The sequence below is a fragment of the Cucurbita pepo genome, chromosome LG03, assembly GCF_002806865.2.
Source record: "Cucurbita pepo subsp. pepo cultivar mu-cu-16 chromosome LG03, ASM280686v2, whole genome shotgun sequence".
NCBI classification, from domain to species: Eukaryota; Viridiplantae; Streptophyta; class Magnoliopsida; order Cucurbitales; family Cucurbitaceae; genus Cucurbita; species Cucurbita pepo.
Window position 1 is genome coordinate 11,176,173 of NC_036640.1, and position 21,001 is coordinate 11,197,173.

At 34.1% G+C, this 21,001-nt stretch overlaps 2 protein-coding genes and 2 long non-coding RNA genes across 12 annotated transcripts; all 4 read right to left on the reverse strand.

Moving 5' to 3' along the window:
- Nucleotides 1–1,031: 1,031 nt before the first annotated feature.
- LOC111790435 (tubby-like F-box protein 6) lies at nucleotides 1,032–4,664 on the reverse strand. Its single transcript, XM_023671321.1, has 6 exons — nucleotides 4,087–4,664; nucleotides 2,837–2,924; nucleotides 2,444–2,573; nucleotides 2,165–2,344; nucleotides 1,451–1,937; nucleotides 1,032–1,338 (listed from the first exon to the last, which is right to left on the reverse strand). The coding sequence occupies exons 1-5, from the start codon at nucleotides 4,378–4,380 to the stop codon at nucleotides 1,466–1,468; spliced, it is 1,164 nt and encodes a 387-aa protein (XP_023527089.1). The 5' UTR covers nucleotides 4,381–4,664; the 3' UTR covers nucleotides 1,032–1,338; nucleotides 1,451–1,465.
- A 4,821-nt stretch (nucleotides 4,665–9,485) lies between these two features.
- Nucleotides 9,486–20,338, reverse strand: LOC111791619. 9 transcript variants are annotated; one of them, XM_023673021.1, is made up of 12 exons: nucleotides 19,973–20,338; nucleotides 19,269–19,337; nucleotides 18,072–18,158; nucleotides 15,158–15,204; nucleotides 14,875–14,932; nucleotides 14,128–14,241; nucleotides 13,783–13,881; nucleotides 12,992–13,103; nucleotides 12,049–12,116; nucleotides 11,366–11,580; nucleotides 10,265–10,463; nucleotides 9,486–9,677 (listed from the first exon to the last, which is right to left on the reverse strand). In XM_023673021.1, exons 1-11 carry the CDS (start codon nucleotides 20,004–20,006, stop codon nucleotides 10,290–10,292), a joined length of 1,077 nt encoding a protein of 358 aa, XP_023528789.1. In that variant the 5' UTR covers nucleotides 20,007–20,338; the 3' UTR covers nucleotides 9,486–9,677; nucleotides 10,265–10,289. The 9 variants fall into 9 exon arrangements, with proteins under 9 accessions (XP_023528789.1, XP_023528787.1, XP_023528795.1 ...); XM_023673019.1 differs by having other exon boundaries at nucleotides 13,783–13,890; nucleotides 19,973–20,336; XM_023673027.1 differs by having other exon boundaries at nucleotides 13,783–13,890; nucleotides 19,269–19,391; nucleotides 19,973–20,336.
- LOC111791621 lies at nucleotides 16,039–16,733 on the reverse strand. The gene is made up of 3 exons (XR_002814665.1): nucleotides 16,576–16,733; nucleotides 16,295–16,381; nucleotides 16,039–16,087 (listed from the first exon to the last, which is right to left on the reverse strand). It is a non-coding gene; the product is annotated as an uncharacterized LOC111791621 (long non-coding RNA).
- On the reverse strand, nucleotides 16,928–17,630 carry LOC111791622. The gene is made up of 3 exons (XR_002814666.1): nucleotides 17,471–17,630; nucleotides 17,190–17,276; nucleotides 16,928–16,982 (listed from the first exon to the last, which is right to left on the reverse strand). It is a non-coding gene; the product is annotated as an uncharacterized LOC111791622 (long non-coding RNA).
- Nucleotides 20,339–21,001: the final 663 nt, after the last annotated feature.

Consider the following 21,001-nt stretch of genomic DNA (forward strand, 5'->3'; position numbering starts at 1 on the left):
ATGCATGTTCAAGGCGTGTTGTCAATGGCCGACAACATCCCAAGAATCGAGATGGCGCCAAGACATATGAACCATGTTGATGAGGATCGAGATGACAAGATGAGATGCGACGTTGCATTGAAAGACCTTAGCCCCGAGTAGAGGCAAGGTCGAGCCGAATGACTTGGCCTAGTGTAGAGGCAAGTCGGATGTGTCGCAGACGATTGAACATGCCGCAAATTGAACATACACGCACATGCGGCGTGTGTGGTTGAACAAGCTTGGATTCCGCACGAGCGATGTTCGATTGACGAAGACAAACCTCGCCTAAGGTCCGACGAAGCCTCCAAACATAGGACACATCCGACTTGCCTCTACACCAGGCCAAGTCATTTGGCTCGGCCAAGGTCTCTCAATGCAACGCCGCATCTCATCTTGTCATCTCGATCCGCATCGACATGGTTCATGTCTTGGTGCCATCCCGAGTCTCGGGATGTCGTCCGCTTAACAACACGCCTTGGACATGCATGACCGTGACATCCTCCCCTCTAAAAAATGTAGAACCGTGACATCTAGCTCACCTCCAAACATTCCCGAAGCCGATCCAAACTCAGTCTGGCAACAAAATGGTTCACACAGATATTTTAAATAGATTTTCCTACCTATTCTATTTGTTATACCTCCTTGATTACTATTTGCAGTGAACATTCATCAACTCATCCTATCCTTTTATGAACTGATCACACTATCCATCTTCAAAATGTTGGTAACAAAAAGTTCATCCTAGGAATAATATGAATATCCAGCCAAAGAAACTTGAACACAAAACCAACCACCACTACAAGTATAGCTCAATCTCAGAAAAACAATGAAAATAGTGGAAATTATTATCTTTCGCCACTCATTCAAAATCCGCATACCTCAGCCATCGAAATCCGCATCAACAATCGGTGATTCCTCAGCCCTCAGCCATCGTCACTAACAAAGGAGGTGGACGTTGTCGAGGCAGAATCCAATGAAGTCAAAGACAGTCAAAGACGAACGCAGATGAATGAAAGATAGAAATCAAGAACACATAAAGTATGTCAATTATTATATGGGAATGGGGCCTCTTGGTGCAGCATCAGATCGTACACAAAAGAGTTACTATTTACATCAAAGAAAATAAATATTCAATGTGTACTCTAGACAAAATGTTACCAAAAAGTGGAGATGAGCTGCGAAATTCAAAGCCTGGCTTAGCCCCCATTTCCTTCCAATGCAGTTCTTCAAGGGTTTTTCATGATACGTTAACTGCTGCTAGCCACTGAAAAGTTCTTGTTGTCGAGAGAAAATCCCGTTGCGTGCACTAACATGATCCTATTAATTCATATAAAACAACCAAGGAATCAGAATAATGGCCATCAAATGTCCCAAAAGGTTAAGATATAAGGTTTTGTTTTAAAAAGCTTAGATTTTAAATGTGTAAAACCTGATCAGAGATGTCTCATTCACACGCGATCTTTGTGTCAAAACTGCTGAGGCAGATGGCAAAAGCTTGAAACGCTGAGATTGGGTATCTGTAGTCCATTGTAAATATATCCTTTCCTACTTTTCCAAATTGAAGGATAATCTTTTCGTGTTCAGGTCCAGCAAGTCCGTTTTCAGGTGAAGCGACTAACTGAAAGTTTTTCACCGAAGCAATTGTCACTCGCCCATGGAAGTTCAAACACCAACATTGGAGCTGTTCGTGCCACCGAGCAGCCTTGTTCCTAAGCACTAAGACTCGATCCTCCTGATCAGTTGAAGATCCTGATGGTTGATCATCCAAATGATTCGATTTTGACCAGGAAAATCTCAATGATGGAAGAAAGTCGATACGACTTAGCGAGAATTCAGTCTGTATTGGAGCCACCCCTCCTGGCTCAATAGCTGAGGCAGGAATAGCATCCATTACACAATGCATTCTCCTTGGACCCCTGCAGTAATACAAACCATATTAGCCTCTCTAGAGTAACATAGACGAACCCAAAAGCAGATTAGTGCGTGTCTCGCTCATTCAGGACGATGTACGAGACATCAATGACAAGCATTCTTTAATTGGATGGATTTATTTATTTACATATGCTTTCCTCATTATCAATAATACAGCAAAATAACAGATGGCTTTCAGGAGGAAAAAGGTGTAAAGCCTCCCCATATGTACCTTGAACCCAAGACATTCAACTCATATGAGATGTGAGCCACTGGGTAGTTGCCGGCAGGAACTCTAGGTGACACTTGTTTCAGGCCCACAAGCCTAGAGGAGCGGCTTTTTGAAAGCTTGGCTCCTGCATGAGGTGGCTGTCCATCAAAGATTGTGAACTTTGTTCCTAAAAAATTAGATCTTTAAAAGAAAAATAAATTAACATTTGAGTTAATATTAAAAAAAAAAAAAAAAAAAACCCATACAGTCAACATCAAACACCTCCTCCTGGAGCCCTACCTTAATTTTCCAACGAAGGTGCCACTTGCCTTGGACATGTCATCAACATGCAGAGATATTATATAATCAGTGCAGGTGGCCCGTCGACACTTACGGGCAGCAAGAAGAAACTTTCCATCGTCAGCAAGTGCTGTCGCCAAGACCAAAGGCCAAAAATCAGCGACTTTATCTATGCTCCCATCCCCCTTTTCCCCCCATAAAAGGTTATTGTATATAGACTACATAAATCAAAAGGAGGTAATTATCCTTGGAAGATACAAAAGTAGCGCCTAGCAATGAGTTAAATCACCCAATTAATTAACTTTTTCAAACAATCAAGCAACTAATCGAATAATCCGCCCAAAGAATAAAGAAGGAAAGCGTCAAGAACTTGCTTTAGCTATGGAAGCTTACCACTAGTCAAACTAAGGTAAAGGAAATAAGTTTGTGCAGATCGATTTCGTTTTATGAAGCAATGAAGAAGCAAATCCCTGGGACCAGGCTGCAAAGACAACAAAAAAAAACATCAAAATAAGAAGGAATGTATTGACTAACAAACTTAAATCTAATAAAATCTCAATCATAATTTTTTTAAAAAAATCTCTCGGCAGTTTTAGACAAACCATAACCTAAAAAATAAACAAACCTATAAAATAAGTATGTATATTTGTCAGTAACATATGTATGGATGTAATATATAATAAGTTGCAGAAAGGAAAATCAAATAGCCCAAATATTTAATTTCATCACCAGAAACTGGAACTGCAATAATGCATAAACTTATAAGACACTCAACCAGTTGGACCTATATATATATATATATATATATAGTGAGCAGTAATCTCAAAAAGTAGAACCCAATAATTAGAGGGGACCTAAAGTATTGCAGCTAAACGTGGTCCCTAAAAAGATAACGATACCTTTTGTTGGCAATTTCCAAATGAAAAAATGACAAATTTGTGGAACTGGAAATATATGAGATCTTGCAAACGCCAACACCAAGTCAGATTCAACACATACAAGAGTTGAATTTTCAGAAACTCACGCTACCTTCATAAGAAAATGTTTAACAGAATTATGCTGCTTATAACAATAATCGATATACTAATTTGATATCCTCAGATAAAAGTATGCACGCTGATTTCTTTGTCCCAACAAAGTGAATAATTTTTTTAAAAAAGGTGCACGCACTTCTCTTCATTTGATCATTAAAGAACACTTCCCAGTCCCAATCAATCCCATTTAAGCCTGAACATATTGGAATTTAAATAACAATGAAAGAAAGGAAGTGTTAATTAAATTGTTCATCTTCATCCCATATCTTGAACTAGAAGATTTGTTTCCAATTTTTAGAAAAAGTTAACCTAGAATACACTCCAAAAATATACTCTACGTGAAAAAATAAACAGGACAAGAGATAATGTGAATCTAAAAAAGGAAAAACATACAAGACGACTGCAATAATGGACAATCAACGGCCTACGCGAAAAATACGCCCGTAGTAACAAGTTCTCCCGCGGAATTTTAGGAGAATAAACACACAGTAGATTGGAGAGAGTTGATTATATAATACGATTAAAACACAGAAACGAGAATTACATTTCAAAACATCAAATCCAAATCGTCGCAATAAAATTGAGAAAAACAGTTCAAAGATCCCAAACCTGCTTCACAGAAATAGGAAACGTCAATCTGCCAGAAACCTCAGGAGTTTTAACAATCTCCTTAGTAATCCGTCTCCAGCTCCGGCAAACTCCGGCGCAAGCCACTACGCTCTTCCGCAGAGGCCAAACATTCTCAGAGCTCTCGATTCTAACCAAAATCTCTCTCAACAACTCCTGAGGCATGTAAGTCCAACAGCTCTGCGCCAAACCATCGCCGACTTCAGCCGTCGAACCATCCTGAACAACACGGCGGGACCTGGATCTCATTTCCTGGATTATACTCCTCAAAGACATGGAAACTGAACTGTGTTCCAACAAAGCCTTCTTGAAGGAAGAGAATCCGGAATCGGAACAGAGAGTCAGGATTTGTGAGGACAGTGAAGAAGATGAGGGAAAAGAGAGGAATCTTGGAGGGAAAATTGAAGCGATTTTCCGGGAAAGATGAACAGGGGAAAGGGATTGGGATTTTGAAGAGACAGAGAAGGAGAAAGAGAAGGCGTTGGTTCGGAGAAGGTAAGAATCGAGTTGAGGATTGTGATGTCTACTGAAACTCGAATTGCCTTCCTAACTTTCACCTTTCTACTCTCCCAATTTATTTCTCATTTCAAATTATTTTATTTCTCTCAATTAATATATTTTTTAATTAATTATTTGTGTCAAGTTTTTTTCTTTTTTTTTCTTTTTTAAATATAATAATTTAGATTCTTAATTTAAAAATTCATATATTTATATATAAAAAAAAATAGATAATAGGGACTAAATTGCAATTTCACATTTTATATATATTAATATTAAAAATATTAATATTTAATTTTTTTAATGGTGAAATAGTTATTATTAATTTAATTATAGTATGATTTTTTTTATAAAAAAAAAGATATTTTATGGAGTTTGAAATAAGATATTTTAAGAGATGGATTTAGCAAAAGAACAAATATTGATTGCTTAAATAAGATGACATGAGGATTAAATAATACACTTATTTATCTATACAATTGATTTTAATTTTGACTAAGATTTTTCATTTTTTTCTAAAAAATTATTTATTAGAAACTATATGTTACTGATTTTGATAAATTATTAAAAAAATATTTCAATTGGGACTCGAGCACCATCGCACTAATTAACTTTCTTGCTTGTTGCTTTAGAGAGATGGTTGGGGTGCATGCTCGTGGTACCCATTTTCTTAGCCCAACCTTTTCTTAAGAAAATCCCGAAAAACTAGCAGCAAGACTGGTACTTGGCAGCTCACAAGCAACATATAGACTGATGGTTAGCCATCACTCGCTCTCTCTTTTGAAGGTTTCTTTGATCAGGAAATGCATACACTTCTTTGTTGTTGTTAAGCTACCATTTCTCGTATTCAACGTTAGTACAATATCCAAAAGAATGCATAGAATTTCAAGTGAGATGTCCAAAGTAAACGGAACGAAGGGAAGAATCAACGAGGGTTTTTTCAGCCCCAAAATCCAGACTCAATGGAAATGAGCGTATCTAAAGCTATATGTGAAAAGATCTATTCTATTTATATGAAATTTTAAACATAACATTAACCCTCTCGAGCTTTATAAAAAAAAAATAAATAAAAAAATAAATAAAAACTCAAAAATGTTTTTACCGTTAATATAGAGATGAAAACTATCTATATAGACTGTCTCAATTTTTAATGTTAATTTTGAAAGCACATTAACGAAACTTTTCAAAACTCAAATTATTAACCGTTTTCATCCAAAAATTAACGTATTTTAATTTTTTTTTTTAAATTAAAAGTATTTTTTAGACATTTTAACGATATTATTAAAAAATTTAAAAGTTTAGGAATATTTTTTTATATTCTTAAATGTATTTATTATTTAAAGAATAAGTTTATATTTCAAAGATTTAAAATTTGAAAAGGCTCGTCATAAATGGACTTTATTTTGTAAATAAATAAATAAAAAAATAGAAACTGTGGGCCCATTCAATTATGTCTGCTATTGGAATGGGCCCACAAAGAGGCCCACTTGTAGACAGGCTTATCCATTTGATAGGGGTTTGCTTGTTGGAAGTGATTCTAAAATTGTTTCCTATTTCAACACCTTTTAAGACCCTCTTAATTAAAGGTTGTTTTTTTTTTTTGTTTTATAAAATATTAATTAAATTATATAAAATATGTTGACAAGACCATTAATATATAAAAAATATATAAATATATTTGATATTACTCAAAATAAATGAGGTGACAAATAAAATATAAAAATTAATTAAGTGAATAACGAGCTTAATTTTCTACATAGTTATAATAATATCATAATACTCTTTTAATTTTGACGTCACATATCAAATCAATTTTTATTATTGATTTTAATGGAAAATATAATTTAACCTATGTTTTATTAATATATATATATATACTTTTTGTTTTGAAAGAATAAAGAAAAGAACCTGACAACTTTTTTTTTTTTTTGTATTAAAAACAAAAAGAACCCATAACTAAAGTTTTATTAAAATGCGTTTTCGAATTATAAATTAATATTTTAAAGGGTTGGATAAAAACTTTATAATATATGAAGCTTTGGTGTTTGTGTCATCTAAGGAAAAAATTACAATGAATTNTTTTTTTTTTTTTTTTTTTTTTTTTTTTTTTTTTTTTTGTATATATAAAAAATATCAAATTTGGAATCTTATATTGATTTGAGATAAATAAAAAATGATGGCGACGTAAAAGCATTCATCCATTAATCAATTGTTGACACGAAATGTAAGTCCTAATAAAAATTAAAAATTAAAAATAAAAGAAATTAATTCAATCATCACTAGAAAATGGTTACACTTTTTAGTCAGATATTAAAAATTATATTGTATATATAAAAAAATAATTAATTTATTGTCAAATGAACCAACCTCAATTTAAAATGTTTTAAAATGTAAAAATTATTATTTATATTTATTTAAAAAAGAAAAGCTTCAAGCTTCACCCTGCTAATGTTGTATATATAGTAATTTATATATGAACCTTAAAAAAAATTGAAATTTTAAAATCAAAGTAAAAGGATTTTTCTAAGTTAATATGCATAGTTCAACCATTCACGTCTTAATCATGTCTCAATCATGCGAAATTCAACAAAAAAAAATTGTAGGAATGAAGCATGAAATGTGGGATGGAGACCGGAAAGTTGTCCCCATCTTTGCTCGGAAACATCTTTACGTATCTTTCATGTTTTGTTATGTGTCTGATAGGAAATTCAGAAGTTTGATCTCAATTTAAAGAATGGTGTAAAATATATGATAAAAAAACTTTCAAATAAACACAATGTTTAAAACTAAATTTATAATTTAACGCTAAAAAAAGAAGAAAAAGAGAGGGATTTACATGAACTTAAGCATTGAGTGTCTACCAAACCAAATAGTTAAGTATAAGAAAAGCTGTTGACTCTTGGATTGAGTAATTAATCTAAAATCCTAAAAGTCAAAGCCTATAGATCAACACAAAGAAAACAACCATACATTCCAAATTCATTCCTCCCTATAATTGTAAGATTATAAGTTTAATTATAACATTTTTTTCGAATGTGAATTTCGTTTTCATGGGAAGTTTGAAAAACTAAAAACACAATTAAAAAAAAAAAAGAAAAAAAAACCTATAAGACTATCAAAGGAGATCTAAAATTTTCAAAATCACTAAAATTCAAAATTTTCAAACCTTTTGCAGCACTACATTTCCCCAAATAAAACTAGCAAGGTCCCAAGTTTTTACCTACTTTCTTTGCAATTTTGTCCGCGTATGACTCTTCATCACTTGCTATATCAACATCTACCAAGGACTAATCTCGTAATGTACTATAAGAAAAAAATTAGTTGTCAAATCCTCTTAATTATATGTTATCAATGTTGATGTTGTCCCGTTGATGTTTTGTCCCATTTTGTTTTTGCTAAGAACATCTACTTTTTCAAAAATGCTTTTCAAAACACTTTTCAATCCCATTTTCGAAAAGAACGGAGGTAAAAGCTATAAATTAGATCCTTTGTGCTAGACACAATCTAAGTTTAAGTTGACTGACTTAAGACGAGAATAAATCAAGAATAGTGTAGTCAATTTCAAAGAGTAAAATTGTGATACCGGGCAACTCAATCACCCTAGCCAAGTAGCTTTCAAAAGCTTGCCCTGCATGATGGGAAAAAGACGAGAAAGAGCATCACATCAAATTCAAGTTCACATGTTTGTAAAACCAATTCAATTATGTATAGCAAAAGACAAAAGACTAACCAGTGACGAAAGTGGCAGATATTTCTTCCTTTTACCTCCGCATTGAAATATCAGCCATAGATGTTGGCCAGTAATGCGGGAGTATATGACATTGCTCTCACCGCACCACACTATCTTGCGCCTAATTACACTGCTGCAAAGTGTGGCTACCTGGCTGGCTGGTGACAAAAGGCTGCTCCTGAGATTTTCCACTTTATTTTCACTTGAACAAACGCACTAAATTTCCACCGACTCTGAAAAGTCATTCTAGAAAATAAGAGCCACCCGCACCCACCACAAAATATCAGTAAATTTCAGCACGCATTGACCTACTAATGAAAGACTGGTCAATTATCCAATCATCAATGCTAAAGTTAGCATATTATTTCTGGTCATGCCCAGAAAACTTTGGTTAATCATCTTCAGAACAATAATAATCTAAGTTATTAAATTCTCGATGTTAGGATCGCACAACAATGCACACACGATCTAGATAAACACAAAGAACATAGGAGAGAAAATGCAAGGAGAATATTGGCTAAATGATTTGTATTGATGACTACAGATATGTACACAACAACGCACACACTCGTTCTAGATAAACACAAAAAACAGAAAAGAAAAAATGTAAGGAAAATATTGGCTAAATGATTTGTATTGAAGACTACAAATATGTACAATAAGAAGAGAGAATACGGAGAATATAGAAAGTACATTTTCAAAGATTTGCCGGAGTGGATATATATATGGTTTAGCTTACTATATATAGTTTTACCAGATATAACTATCTAATATAGCTTTTTACTATTTATATGTCATATACCATATGCATTATAGTATTACTATGTATAAGCGTTAGACTACGCTATAAATAATTAGGTTCCATAACCTAACACTCAACATAGAAACTTCAACCAAACCTAGAATCTAGCTTCTAGAGAAAAGAGAACAAATAAATCAAGAATCTAGCTTCTAGAGAAAAGAGAACAAATAAATCATGATTTAATTCCTTCAGCTCTGTTACTGTCAGCTAGTATATATGTTTTGGAAAGAGGAAGAGTCTGCACAAGTTTTCTACCCGAGGTTCTAGAAAAAAAGTACCATTCAAGGACTTAAAATGATCAAATTTGATGTGGGTGAAGGACATATTTACTCTTGCAGTGAACAGAAGAGATTAAATACAAAGAAAATGAATGAATAATTTTAAATGATTTTCAATGCCAGTATCAAAATACAGATTCTTGGTCCAAACTTGAAGTTTTAAGGTTAATTATATGTACCACTGTGCCTACAAAAAAGTGCCACCTAGACTTCTGTACAGCAGGAACACTTCCGCTTGGCTGTTGCCTACTTTCCAGTGGTTTTCCTGCAAAATCGTGGCTGATAATAATTAGCATTCTTCTCTCTTTATTTGAAATAACATTAATGTCACTGTCATTAGGATGTGAAAGATAGTGAGTATCTAGGAAAGTTATTGAAAGCTTAAAGATAAAGAAATATAGTCATAAGACAATCCCAATTAAGGAGTTGCATACCTCCTTTTTTTAAAAAAAATCAAGTCAGACAACTATATAATAGCTTAGCCTCCTCTACCCCCTCTATTGTCTTCCAAGAAACTTGCTTCTACCTATTAATAAGACCCTAATAGACTCCTACTGATAGTTAACACTAAATTTCACTCTCAAAAGAATGTAAAGATTTCATCATATGGTAGCAATTCTTTTTGTCAATTTCATTTTTCCATTTGAAAAGGATCCTCAAAAAAGATGGTGAAAGCCAAAACGACTTTCAGTTGAGGGAGTAATAGATACTTCCAAATCAAGTCCATTGGGCTACACTCAAGCTTTAAAATGTTTGGTCTTCAGAGTTACTAGAAACATTATCACTAAAACGAGCTAATCAATTAAAGGGGGGAATAAATTTGAAAACTACGTGAAGCAGCATCTGAATTACCTTCAAAATAGTTAGATCTAGCCCTCTAGGTAGATAATTTCTTTTGTGTTAATTCAACTGGAGCAATCTGTGGCCATGCAACACTGCTGCCAGTAACAAACTTAGTTGAGGCACCACCAGCAGGCAGACATTTCCCAGATGAGAATATGGCCAGATTACGGTCAGATTTCCATGCAGATGTTAAGGAATGACTATCCATCTGTTTTCCAAGGAAGAGCGATTGTTTTACATCAGTCATCCTGATCATAAAATGATGCAAGCTGATGCTCAGGTAAAATTTTACAATTAGTACAACAGAAGACTATACTAGAGGAACATAATTTGTGCAATAATGCCATTTAACACACATGAGAGATTAAATGTACACACATCGTCATAATCAAGTGAAAATCTGTGGGGAAAGCAGTGCTACATGCTGACTTTCTATAACCACAAGACACACAATTTCCCTCAGACTGAAGATAAATTATGCATGGCACAAAGAGCAGAAAATATATCCATCCAGCAGCTAAGAGGCTCAGAAACTATATTCTAGCAGAGTGACTCCTCCAACATATCTGATATACATTTTAAAGTGTTCCTTCTTTTATTACTTTTTCAATCTTGGAGACAGGACATCTTTGAAGAAAATGAAGAAAAATATTTTTTTTAAAATGATTTTTTCATCAAGACTAGTAATATTTATCTAGAAAACTAACATATACATGAACCAAAAACTAATATAAAGTTCAAAAAAAGATAATAAGTAGCCTTGAAATTGAATGGATAAGAATAGAGGTCTATCTTAATTTCTTAAAAATATAAAATTCATTACATTTGAATGCATTAATGTGCAAAAATAAATTTGTCTCTATAATGCCCTTTATCTGTGTCCATGCTTCCTAATCAAACAGAAAGGCTGCCTTTGGTCAACATGTTAGACTATGTCAAAACTTAATCAGCATGGAAGAGAGGTGAAAGAAATAAAGAATGAAAAAAAAGCTGAATGTTGACTATGCAAAGAAGCCATGTGTTTACATATATGTGTGTATGGGTCGCAACATTGAGAAACCATTACATAAAAGATAGAAATGAAACATTTAAAATAATAGAGATCTATACCTTCTTTCCAATAATATCACTTGATTGTTCTTGAGACTCCTCCTGGGAAGTACTATGAAATTGTTTTATATTTTCCTTAGCCATTCCATGATCCACCATATTACAAATTTCCTTGCTAGATGAAACAGCCTCCCAGTAAAGATAACTAAGGGTCGAGCGCAAACGATTATTTCTTTGAGAGTAGTATATTTTACTTGCAAGGGGAAATGGATCATCTGGTGGACAATATCAAAAAATTGTCATCAAGCAAAGCAAAAGAGGACATGCAAGAACTCACTAGAAAGAACTACAGTCTATTCAGCAATTTAAAAGGTCTCTAAAGAATGTAATCAGAAGACCAAGAAATTTCTATTTACAATAAAAAAATGAGTTTCCAATATCCATGAATCTTCATTTCTGAACATCAGAAAATTTTTAGAAGCTACTATCTCAAACTAAATTTTATTACAACTACTGGCTCAGATATATGCCCACAAGTATGTATGCAGCTAATATTTCAAGTTGAACGGACTTTTGCCCAAGCAGAAACTAATAAAGCTCTATACGTTGCAAATGTATACTGCTCTTCTTCTAAGTACTATGCTTTACTCTCATATTTCTAGCAATGCTATAACATTTACATACATTGCGCAAAAGAAAATGACAGAGGAGGGGAAACTAGCCTCAGGGGCATATTTTCTCACTTCTAATTTTTGTTTTAGATGACGATGGTTCTAAATCAGATGCCAGTAACAGCCCTTCACCAGTTATCCTACAAGAACATAAAGAGAACTGAATCAAATAAATGATGACTATGTCTTAACAAATGGTCAAATTATAACATCTCCATTAATCTAGATGCTCAAACTCAGAAAAATAGTCCATGAAACTTTCCGAACAAAAAGAAAGGAAGAGGTTCGGCTAGCTAGGAAATTAGTGCAGTTTGGCACTGAATCCATCTTAGCTGTCTCTTCAAACTTCCTGACACTGACATTTTTTCATTTTCCCCTTTATATCATGCCTAATTGGGGAGATTTTGGCAATATTCTTAGCCCTTAGCTTGAGTTCCATTTCTTGCTTCCCTTCCCTTATAATAAATTTGTTTTAACAATAGTGTTTTCTTATCTTCATTATATATATAATGGACAATGTATTTTTAAGAATGTCATAACAAGAATTCAATGCGCTAGAAAATATTGAAAAGCATAGACACCATTGACAAACAATACACCTTTCCAGCTTAGTGGATTACAAGGCTTACTATAACTTATCTGAATAATCTACAGTTCATAAAAGTAGACGCACCAACTTGAAACAAAAAGGACCAAAAGAAAGAAATAGAAAAATCTTCGTAAACTCTCCCTTCGCAAAACAAAGTACGGAATGTCCACCCTCCCAAATATATATATCTATATATGCACACACATTTAAGATTGAGAAAAAATTCAAGGACACAAGCTCCCATATGAGGTGAAAAGAACAAGTAGCCACACCAATGAAGTAAAAGATCACCAAAAACTATAAAACCAGAAGAAAACATTGATGAAAAATTTCACAGGCAAACAGGAAGTTTTGTACACATAATAATTGATCATAGATCATAAAACAATGAAATTCCATTTTAAAAAAAAATGAAGAATGGTGTACAATTTGGATCGTTTTGTGGAAGGATGTATCGGACTAGCTGAATGGTCTACAACACCATGACAGACTCCTGCACTATCATCCAGTATAGGCGCCACAGTACAAGTTGAATTTCCTGAAGGAAAATAAATAATATGTAACAACTTATATAAGCCATTGTTATTGGAAGGTTGAGAAATCATTAAATTATAGTTCGCCTAGTATGTTGCTCAGCAATGGCATGCCAATTAAATTTGACTTGGAGACGGGCTCACCTCTAAAATTTAAATAGCAATCTGATAAATATATATATATATATATATATCATGGCTTCAAATACAAAACCTTAAATCACTAGTATTGAAACATGTATTTATTTAAGCCAACAAAAGTTCATAAGAGGAGACGAGAACCAGACTACATCTCAAAGGTAGGCCAGTTACACTTATGCTTGTACAAAGAAGATGGATGCTTACACAGTCCATGGCTATTCCTTAAAACACCAGGGAGATCAAGCATTAAATCATTATATTTTACAGGCAGAGAATGAGTTTCCCTCTCCATGGTTGCACTAGTACATACAGGAACAAAACAATAGAAATCCAGGCACTACCATTACAAGTATTAGAAATTACTCAATATAAAATTATTGCACCTAGATCATGTGGGGAATCAGAACATATGTATTTCTAGCCACAAAAGTATAAAAGAAAAATAATAATAATAATAATAGTAATCCTCACATATCCTAAGTCAAAAATTAGAAAAGAAAAAGATTAAAAGATAGCACAAACTATGGATAAAGGAGGATTTACTTTTTGTCAACTTGACCATTTCAAATTCGTTACTAATTGGAAACACAGGTGCAGAAGAATAGTCAGCATATGTTGATTCAGACCCTTCTTTCTCCACAGCTGATATATCTATGAGAGATTAAGAACTAAAAAATATGTAAACCCAATAACAAGACTAGCCTGCACCGAGAAATTGTAAAAGGGAGTGAGAGAAAGAGAGAGAAGAAGCTCATAACTACATTGAACAACTTTTCTCAAATTCAGCACAAACTCAAGCATGAAAGAAACGGGAACAAGGGGAAAACCAAAAGAGAGAGGTTAATCTTCCAATTAGAATCAGAAAATCAATGTGATATGGAAGGATACTAGCATCAGCAGGTAGCAACTTTTTCTTCTCCTTCCTTGAGTGTTTCCTATGGCCCATCCCACTATCAAGGTCCATAATAGTTCCTTGTCCGGAACCTAGTGACCTGCATAGTTCTGATAAAATGACATGAAGATAACTCAGGAAAGCATCATGTCCAATCTAATGCATATAAGAGTTTACAATGGGGATCCTCACAATAATTTTCAAAATCCATTGGTCCACTCAAGTGTGAAGTTAAACTAACAAAATATAATACAAACCTCATACTGATACTAATATACCTCAACCATAATATAAGGTAAAAATTAATTATAAACAGGTAAAAAAACAGAACAAAAAGCAGTAGCAAGTTTGGATTACGATTGATATTACCAAAAGATTTGAATCGGAGCACAACGTGACCACAGAATTTCTTACAACCCAAACAAGTATTGATGGAATCCCTATAACGTTGAAAATAAAATAATTCTTCAAATGGGTATAAACACTATGAACATGAGATCCAACCATAACATTAAGCTGAGTATAGCAAAATACAAGCATGGAAACTTATTTTGTGAGTTGATGTCAACATTGGACACAGATACGCTAAGATCTAAAAAAGATTTTAAAACATTAATGAAAGTACACATTAAAACCATATCAGACAACAAAAGGCGGGAAACTTCACATAATTTGACTGCTGAAAACGAGAAATAGGGAGTGCCCTACCCACAAAAATAATAATAATAATAACAACAACAAACCTGAATGAATGATATATTGACTGGCCTTTACTGGCTTCTTACAAATATTGCAGGAAACCTACACGATCAAATAAAAGGACGGGAAAGGTAAATTTAAATGAATTAGAAAACATAAGATTGTGGATTATTACACACTGGATACACCTTATCCAAAAAAGTAACAAAAGCTGCGAAGTGGTAAAACAAGATCTGAAAAGGACCGTCTGAGAAAATTGTTTTGCTTCATCGTTGTAAAAATGACAGGACATTAAATAGATAAACTACAAATGTCATCAAACCTTACCAAGTTCAGAGGATCAACCATAGGCTTCAAACCAAAGACGTGCATATCTGTAAATATATACATAGAGAGAGAGAGAGAGAGTCAACAAGCTGCTTCAAAAATCCAACCACCGACTAACAATAACGTCGTTACCCATTCCACAGTACCATCAAAAATATGAATTCTATAATAAAAAAAGAATGTTCGTTTGTAAATAATAAAAAAAAAATTCAACACTTTACCATGCAATAATTAAAGTAGGATTAGGTACACACCTTCTTCATCAATTAAATTTGCTTCATCTGCATCACGAAGTTCTCTACAGATAAATTCAGAAGCTAATTTCTGATGACCAACTTCCTCTGTCCAATAGTAAAAGGACATTAATTATGACTCCGAATGAAAGATGACATGTAACTAAAAAGATGGTCGTGGAATTATTCCTACAATGATCAATCTAACCAACAATGACTTCTGACAACCAAACAAACAAAATCATTAAAAATGTAGAAAAAAATGAAAAAACAAATGAAAAACTTATAATGTCTCGGTTTACCAGCAATAGTTCGGGAGAAACTCCCTGCAGCCAGAAGCCTTGTCATCACTGCCATTCTCCCATTTCCAACTGAGCATACCATTGAGACCAGGCAAATGTATTATGTACCGTAAGGAAGAGATTCTACACCGCTGGGAATAAAAACATNAAAGGTAAATTTAAATGAATTAGAAAACATAAGATTGTGGATTATTACACACTGGATACACCTTATCCAAAAAAGTAACAAAAGCTGCGAAGTGGTAAAACAAGATCTGAAAAGGACCGTCTGAGAAAATTGTTTTGCTTCATCGTTGTAAAAATGACAGGACATTAAATAGATAAACTACAAATGTCATCAAACCTTACCAAGTTCAGAGGATCAACCATAGGCTTCAAACCAAAGACGTGCATATCTGTAAATATATACATAGAGAGAGAGAGAGAGAGTCAACAAGCTGCTTCAAAAATCCAACCACCGACTAACAATAACGTCGTTACCCATTCCACAGTACCATCAAAAATATGAATTCTATAATAAAAAAAGAATGTTCGTTTGTAAATAATAAAAAAAAAATTCAACACTTTACCATGCAATAATTAAAGTAGGATTAGGTACACACCTTCTTCATCAATTAAATTTGCTTCATCTGCATCACGAAGTTCTCTACAGATAAATTCAGAAGCTAATTTCTGATGACCAACTTCCTCTGTCCAATAGTAAAAGGACATTAATTATGACTCCGAATGAAAGATGACATGTAACTAAAAAGATGGTCGTGGAATTATTCCTACAATGATCAATCTAACCAACAATGACTTCTGACAACCAAACAAACAAAATCATTAAAAATGTAGAAAAAAATGAAAAAACAAATGAAAAACTTATAATGTCTCGGTTTACCAGCAATAGTTCGGGAGAAACTCCCTGCAGCCAGAAGCCTTGTCATCACTGCCATTCTCCCATTTCCAACTGAGCATACCATTGAGACCAGGCAAATGTATTATGTACCGTAAGGAAGAGATTCTACACCGCTGGGAATAAAAACATCTTTATAATCATGGAAAGACACACACACACACACACACACACAAGAATCAAAGAAGCTAACTGCAAAAAGGAAAAAAAAAAAAAACGGCGAGACGAACACACCTGCAGTAATAACGAAATCATTTCCTCGTCACTAAATTANTTGTTTTGCTTCATCGTTGTAAAAATGACAGGACATTAAATAGATAAACTACAAATGTCATCAAACCTTACCAAGTTCAGAGGATCAACCATAGGCTTCAAACCAAAGACGTGCATATCTGTAAATATATACATAGAGAGAGAGAGAGAGAGTCAACAAGCTGCTTCAAAAATCCAACCACCGACTAACAATAACGTCGTTACCCATTCCACAGTACCATCAAAAATATGAATTCTATAATAAAAAAAGAATGTTCGTTTGTAAATAATAAAAAAAAAATTCAACACTTTACCATGCAATAATTAAAGTAGGATTAGGTACACACCTTCTTCATCAATTAAATTTGCTTCATCTGCATCACGAAGTTCTCTACAGATAAATTCAGAAGCTAATTTCTGATGACCAACTTCCTCTGTCCAATAGTAAAAGGACATTAATTATGACTCCGAATGAAAGATGACATGTAACTAAAAAGATGGTCGTGGAATTATTCCTACAATGATCAATCTAACCAACAATGACTTCTGACAACCAAACAAACAAAATCATTAAAAATGTAGAAAAAAATGAAAAAACAAATGAAAAACTTATAATGTCTCGGTTTACCAGCAATAGTTCGGGAGAAACTCCCTGCAGCCAGAAGCCTTGTCATCACTGCCATTCTCCCATTTCCAACTGAGCATACCATTGAGACCAGGCAAATGTATTATGTACCGTAAGGAAGAGATTCTACACCGCTGGGAATAAAAACATCTTTATAATCATGGAAAGACACACACACACACACACACACACAAGAATCAAAGAAGCTAACTGCAAAAAGGAAAAAAAAAAAAAACGGCGAGACGAACACACCTGCAGTAATAACGAAATCATTTCCTCGTCACTAAATTACACTCGAAATATAGAGCTAAAGTACAAAATTAAATATGTTGATTAAAAAAAAGCGGTAGTGCTCAGCCGGAAAAAACATCAACTGATTTGTCTAACTATATAACTGGTTCAATACCAAAAATCATATAGTTCGCAGGCAATAACAAAAACGAGCACGCAGGAAGAACGACGACTCGTTCAACTGTTCATAATACGAACAATCAAACGACATGCAACGCAAGCAGAATAACCAAATATTCAATCGAACAAAGAAANATAAAAAAAAAATTCAACACTTTACCATGCAATAATTAAAGTAGGATTAGGTACACACCTTCTTCATCAATTAAATTTGCTTCATCTGCATCACGAAGTTCTCTACAGATAAATTCAGAAGCTAATTTCTGATGACCAACTTCCTCTGTCCAATAGTAAAAGGACATTAATTATGACTCCGAATGAAAGATGACATGTAACTAAAAAGATGGTCGTGGAATTATTCCTACAATGATCAATCTAACCAACAATGACTTCTGACAACCAAACAAACAAAATCATTAAAAATGTAGAAAAAAATGAAAAAACAAATGAAAAACTTATAATGTCTCGGTTTACCAGCAATAGTTCGGGAGAAACTCCCTGCAGCCAGAAGCCTTGTCATCACTGCCATTCTCCCATTTCCAACTGAGCATACCATTGAGACCAGGCAAATGTATTATGTACCGTAAGGAAGAGATTCTACACCGCTGGGAATAAAAACATCTTTATAATCATGGAAAGACACACACACACACACACACACACAAGAATCAAAGAAGCTAACTGCAAAAAGGAAAAAAAAAAAAAACGGCGAGACGAACACACCTGCAGTAATAACGAAATCATTTCCTCGTCACTAAATTACACTCGAAATATAGAGCTAAAGTACAAAATTAAATATGTTGATTAAAAAAAAGCGGTAGTGCTCAGCCGGAAAAAACATCAACTGATTTGTCTAACTATATAACTGGTTCAATACCAAAAATCATATAGTTCGCAGGCAATAACAAAAACGAGCACGCAGGAAGAACGACGACTCGTTCAACTGTTCATAATACGAACAATCAAACGACATGCAACGCAAGCAGAATAACCAAATATTCAATCGAACAAAGAAAGCAAAATAATAAAACAAAACAAATGAGAAACAGCGCAAAATCATATACCAGACTAGCAAATCAAAAGCAGCAAATAAACCAATAAAAAAGAAAAAAGCTCATAAAAGCATAGCGCGAAACGAGCTTTCAACAATGAGGAAATGGCGGCAAACCGCGACTAACCTGCACGAGAGCTCCTCCAATCATCCAGAGCCATGGAACCGGCGAGAAAGCAGGAAAACTCGGATCAATTGCCGAAACGAATTTAGAGAAATTTGAGAGAAATGCTGCGGAAGTGAGGGCCGAATGACNTCTGACAACCAAACAAACAAAATCATTAAAAATGTAGAAAAAAATGAAAAAACAAATGAAAAACTTATAATGTCTCGGTTTACCAGCAATAGTTCGGGAGAAACTCCCTGCAGCCAGAAGCCTTGTCATCACTGCCATTCTCCCATTTCCAACTGAGCATACCATTGAGACCAGGCAAATGTATTATGTACCGTAAGGAAGAGATTCTACACCGCTGGGAATAAAAACATCTTTATAATCATGGAAAGACACACACACACACACACACACACAAGAATCAAAGAAGCTAACTGCAAAAAGGAAAAAAAAAAAAAACGGCGAGACGAACACACCTGCAGTAATAACGAAATCATTTCCTCGTCACTAAATTACACTCGAAATATAGAGCTAAAGTACAAAATTAAATATGTTGATTAAAAAAAAGCGGTAGTGCTCAGCCGGAAAAAACATCAACTGATTTGTCTAACTATATAACTGGTTCAATACCAAAAATCATATAGTTCGCAGGCAATAACAAAAACGAGCACGCAGGAAGAACGACGACTCGTTCAACTGTTCATAATACGAACAATCAAACGACATGCAACGCAAGCAGAATAACCAAATATTCAATCGAACAAAGAAAGCAAAATAATAAAACAAAACAAATGAGAAACAGCGCAAAATCATATACCAGACTAGCAAATCAAAAGCAGCAAATAAACCAATAAAAAAGAAAAAAGCTCATAAAAGCATAGCGCGAAACGAGCTTTCAACAATGAGGAAATGGCGGCAAACCGCGACTAACCTGCACGAGAGCTCCTCCAATCATCCAGAGCCATGGAACCGGCGAGAAAGCAGGAAAACTCGGATCAATTGCCGAAACGAATTTAGAGAAATTTGAGAGAAATGCTGCGGAAGTGAGGGCCGAATGACATGAAGAAGAGAAGACAAAACAGTGGAAGCGGAAAGAGGAAACCCTATGGAGGAAGCAATGTAGAGAGGTAGAGAGAGAGAGAGCGGGAATTTTTCTCTCCGTCTCTCTCTCCGTCTCTCTCTCCTTCGCAATGTCTTTGGTTTTCTTATCTGAAATATTTGAACCGGAAGACAGTCCTCTCTCTCTCTCTCTCTCTCTCTCTCTCTCTCTCTCTCTCTCTCTCTCTCTCTCTCTCTCTCTCTCCACTTACGCCGCGCAAAGAGAAGAATATGTGAGGTGGCATTGGCAACTGCCAAATCAAAATATTTTCGATTGTCATTTGATTTTATTCCATTTTTATTCATTGTTTTTTTTTTTAATATTATTCTTGTACCAATGAGTGTTCATACGGCCTATTTGAAAAATTGAAAAGAAAAAAAAACTTTTTTTTTTTTATTTTGCAATAATTATCTTTTATTTTAAATTCTTTGTAGCATATTATATAGTTAATGCATTTTAATTATTTATAGAAATATAAAAGAGCATAATTATTTACAAATAATTTGGATAAAAAATTGCATCTTTTATTTATTGAGGAGAAGCCCATTTTAATACATTAAAAGTATTGTACACTTTCAAAAAAAAAAAAAAATTACATATTGTCGTCCACCACCGAAGTTTCAAAATGCATCTACTATGGAAAAGGTCTAGCCCTACTCCGACTAGTGTTTTGCACTGTCTAGGGTTTTGATATCATTTGTAACGACCTAAACCCACTACTAATCACTTTGACCCGTTTATACTGTCGTAAGTTTCACAGTTTTAAAACATGTCTCATACGAGGGGTTTCCACACCCTTACCAGGAAAGTTTCATTTCCCTCTCCAACCGATGTGAAACTTCACAAAAATGTTCAAAATTT

What these genes read in the sequence shown, in the direction of transcription:
- LOC111791619 (XM_023673019.1), bottom strand. Translation starts at nt 20,006, where the DNA reads ATGGCTCTGGATGATTGGAGGAGCTCTCGTGCAG. An exon ending in GTTGCTACCTGCTGATGCTA is followed by an intron (nt 13,891 to 14,127) that starts GTATCCTTCCAT and finishes AATCTCTCATAG; the next exon opens with ATATATCAGCTGTGGAGAAA. An exon ending in GTGATATTATTGGAAAGAAG is followed by an intron (nt 10,464 to 11,365) that starts GTATAGATCTCT and finishes CTTGGAAAACAG; the next exon opens with ATGGATAGTCATTCCTTAAC.
- LOC111790435 (XM_023671321.1), bottom strand. Translation starts at nt 4,380, where the DNA reads ATGTCTTTGAGGAGTATAATCCAGGAAATGAGATCCAGGTCCCGCCGT. An exon ending in TTCCTATTTCTGTGAAGCAG is followed by an intron (nt 2,925 to 4,086) that starts GTTTGGGATCTT and finishes TTGTCTTTGCAG; the next exon opens with CCTGGTCCCAGGGATTTGCT. An exon ending in TTGAATGTCTTGGGTTCAAG is followed by an intron (nt 1,938 to 2,164) that starts GTACATATGGGG and finishes GTATTACTGCAG; the next exon opens with GGGTCCAAGGAGAATGCATT.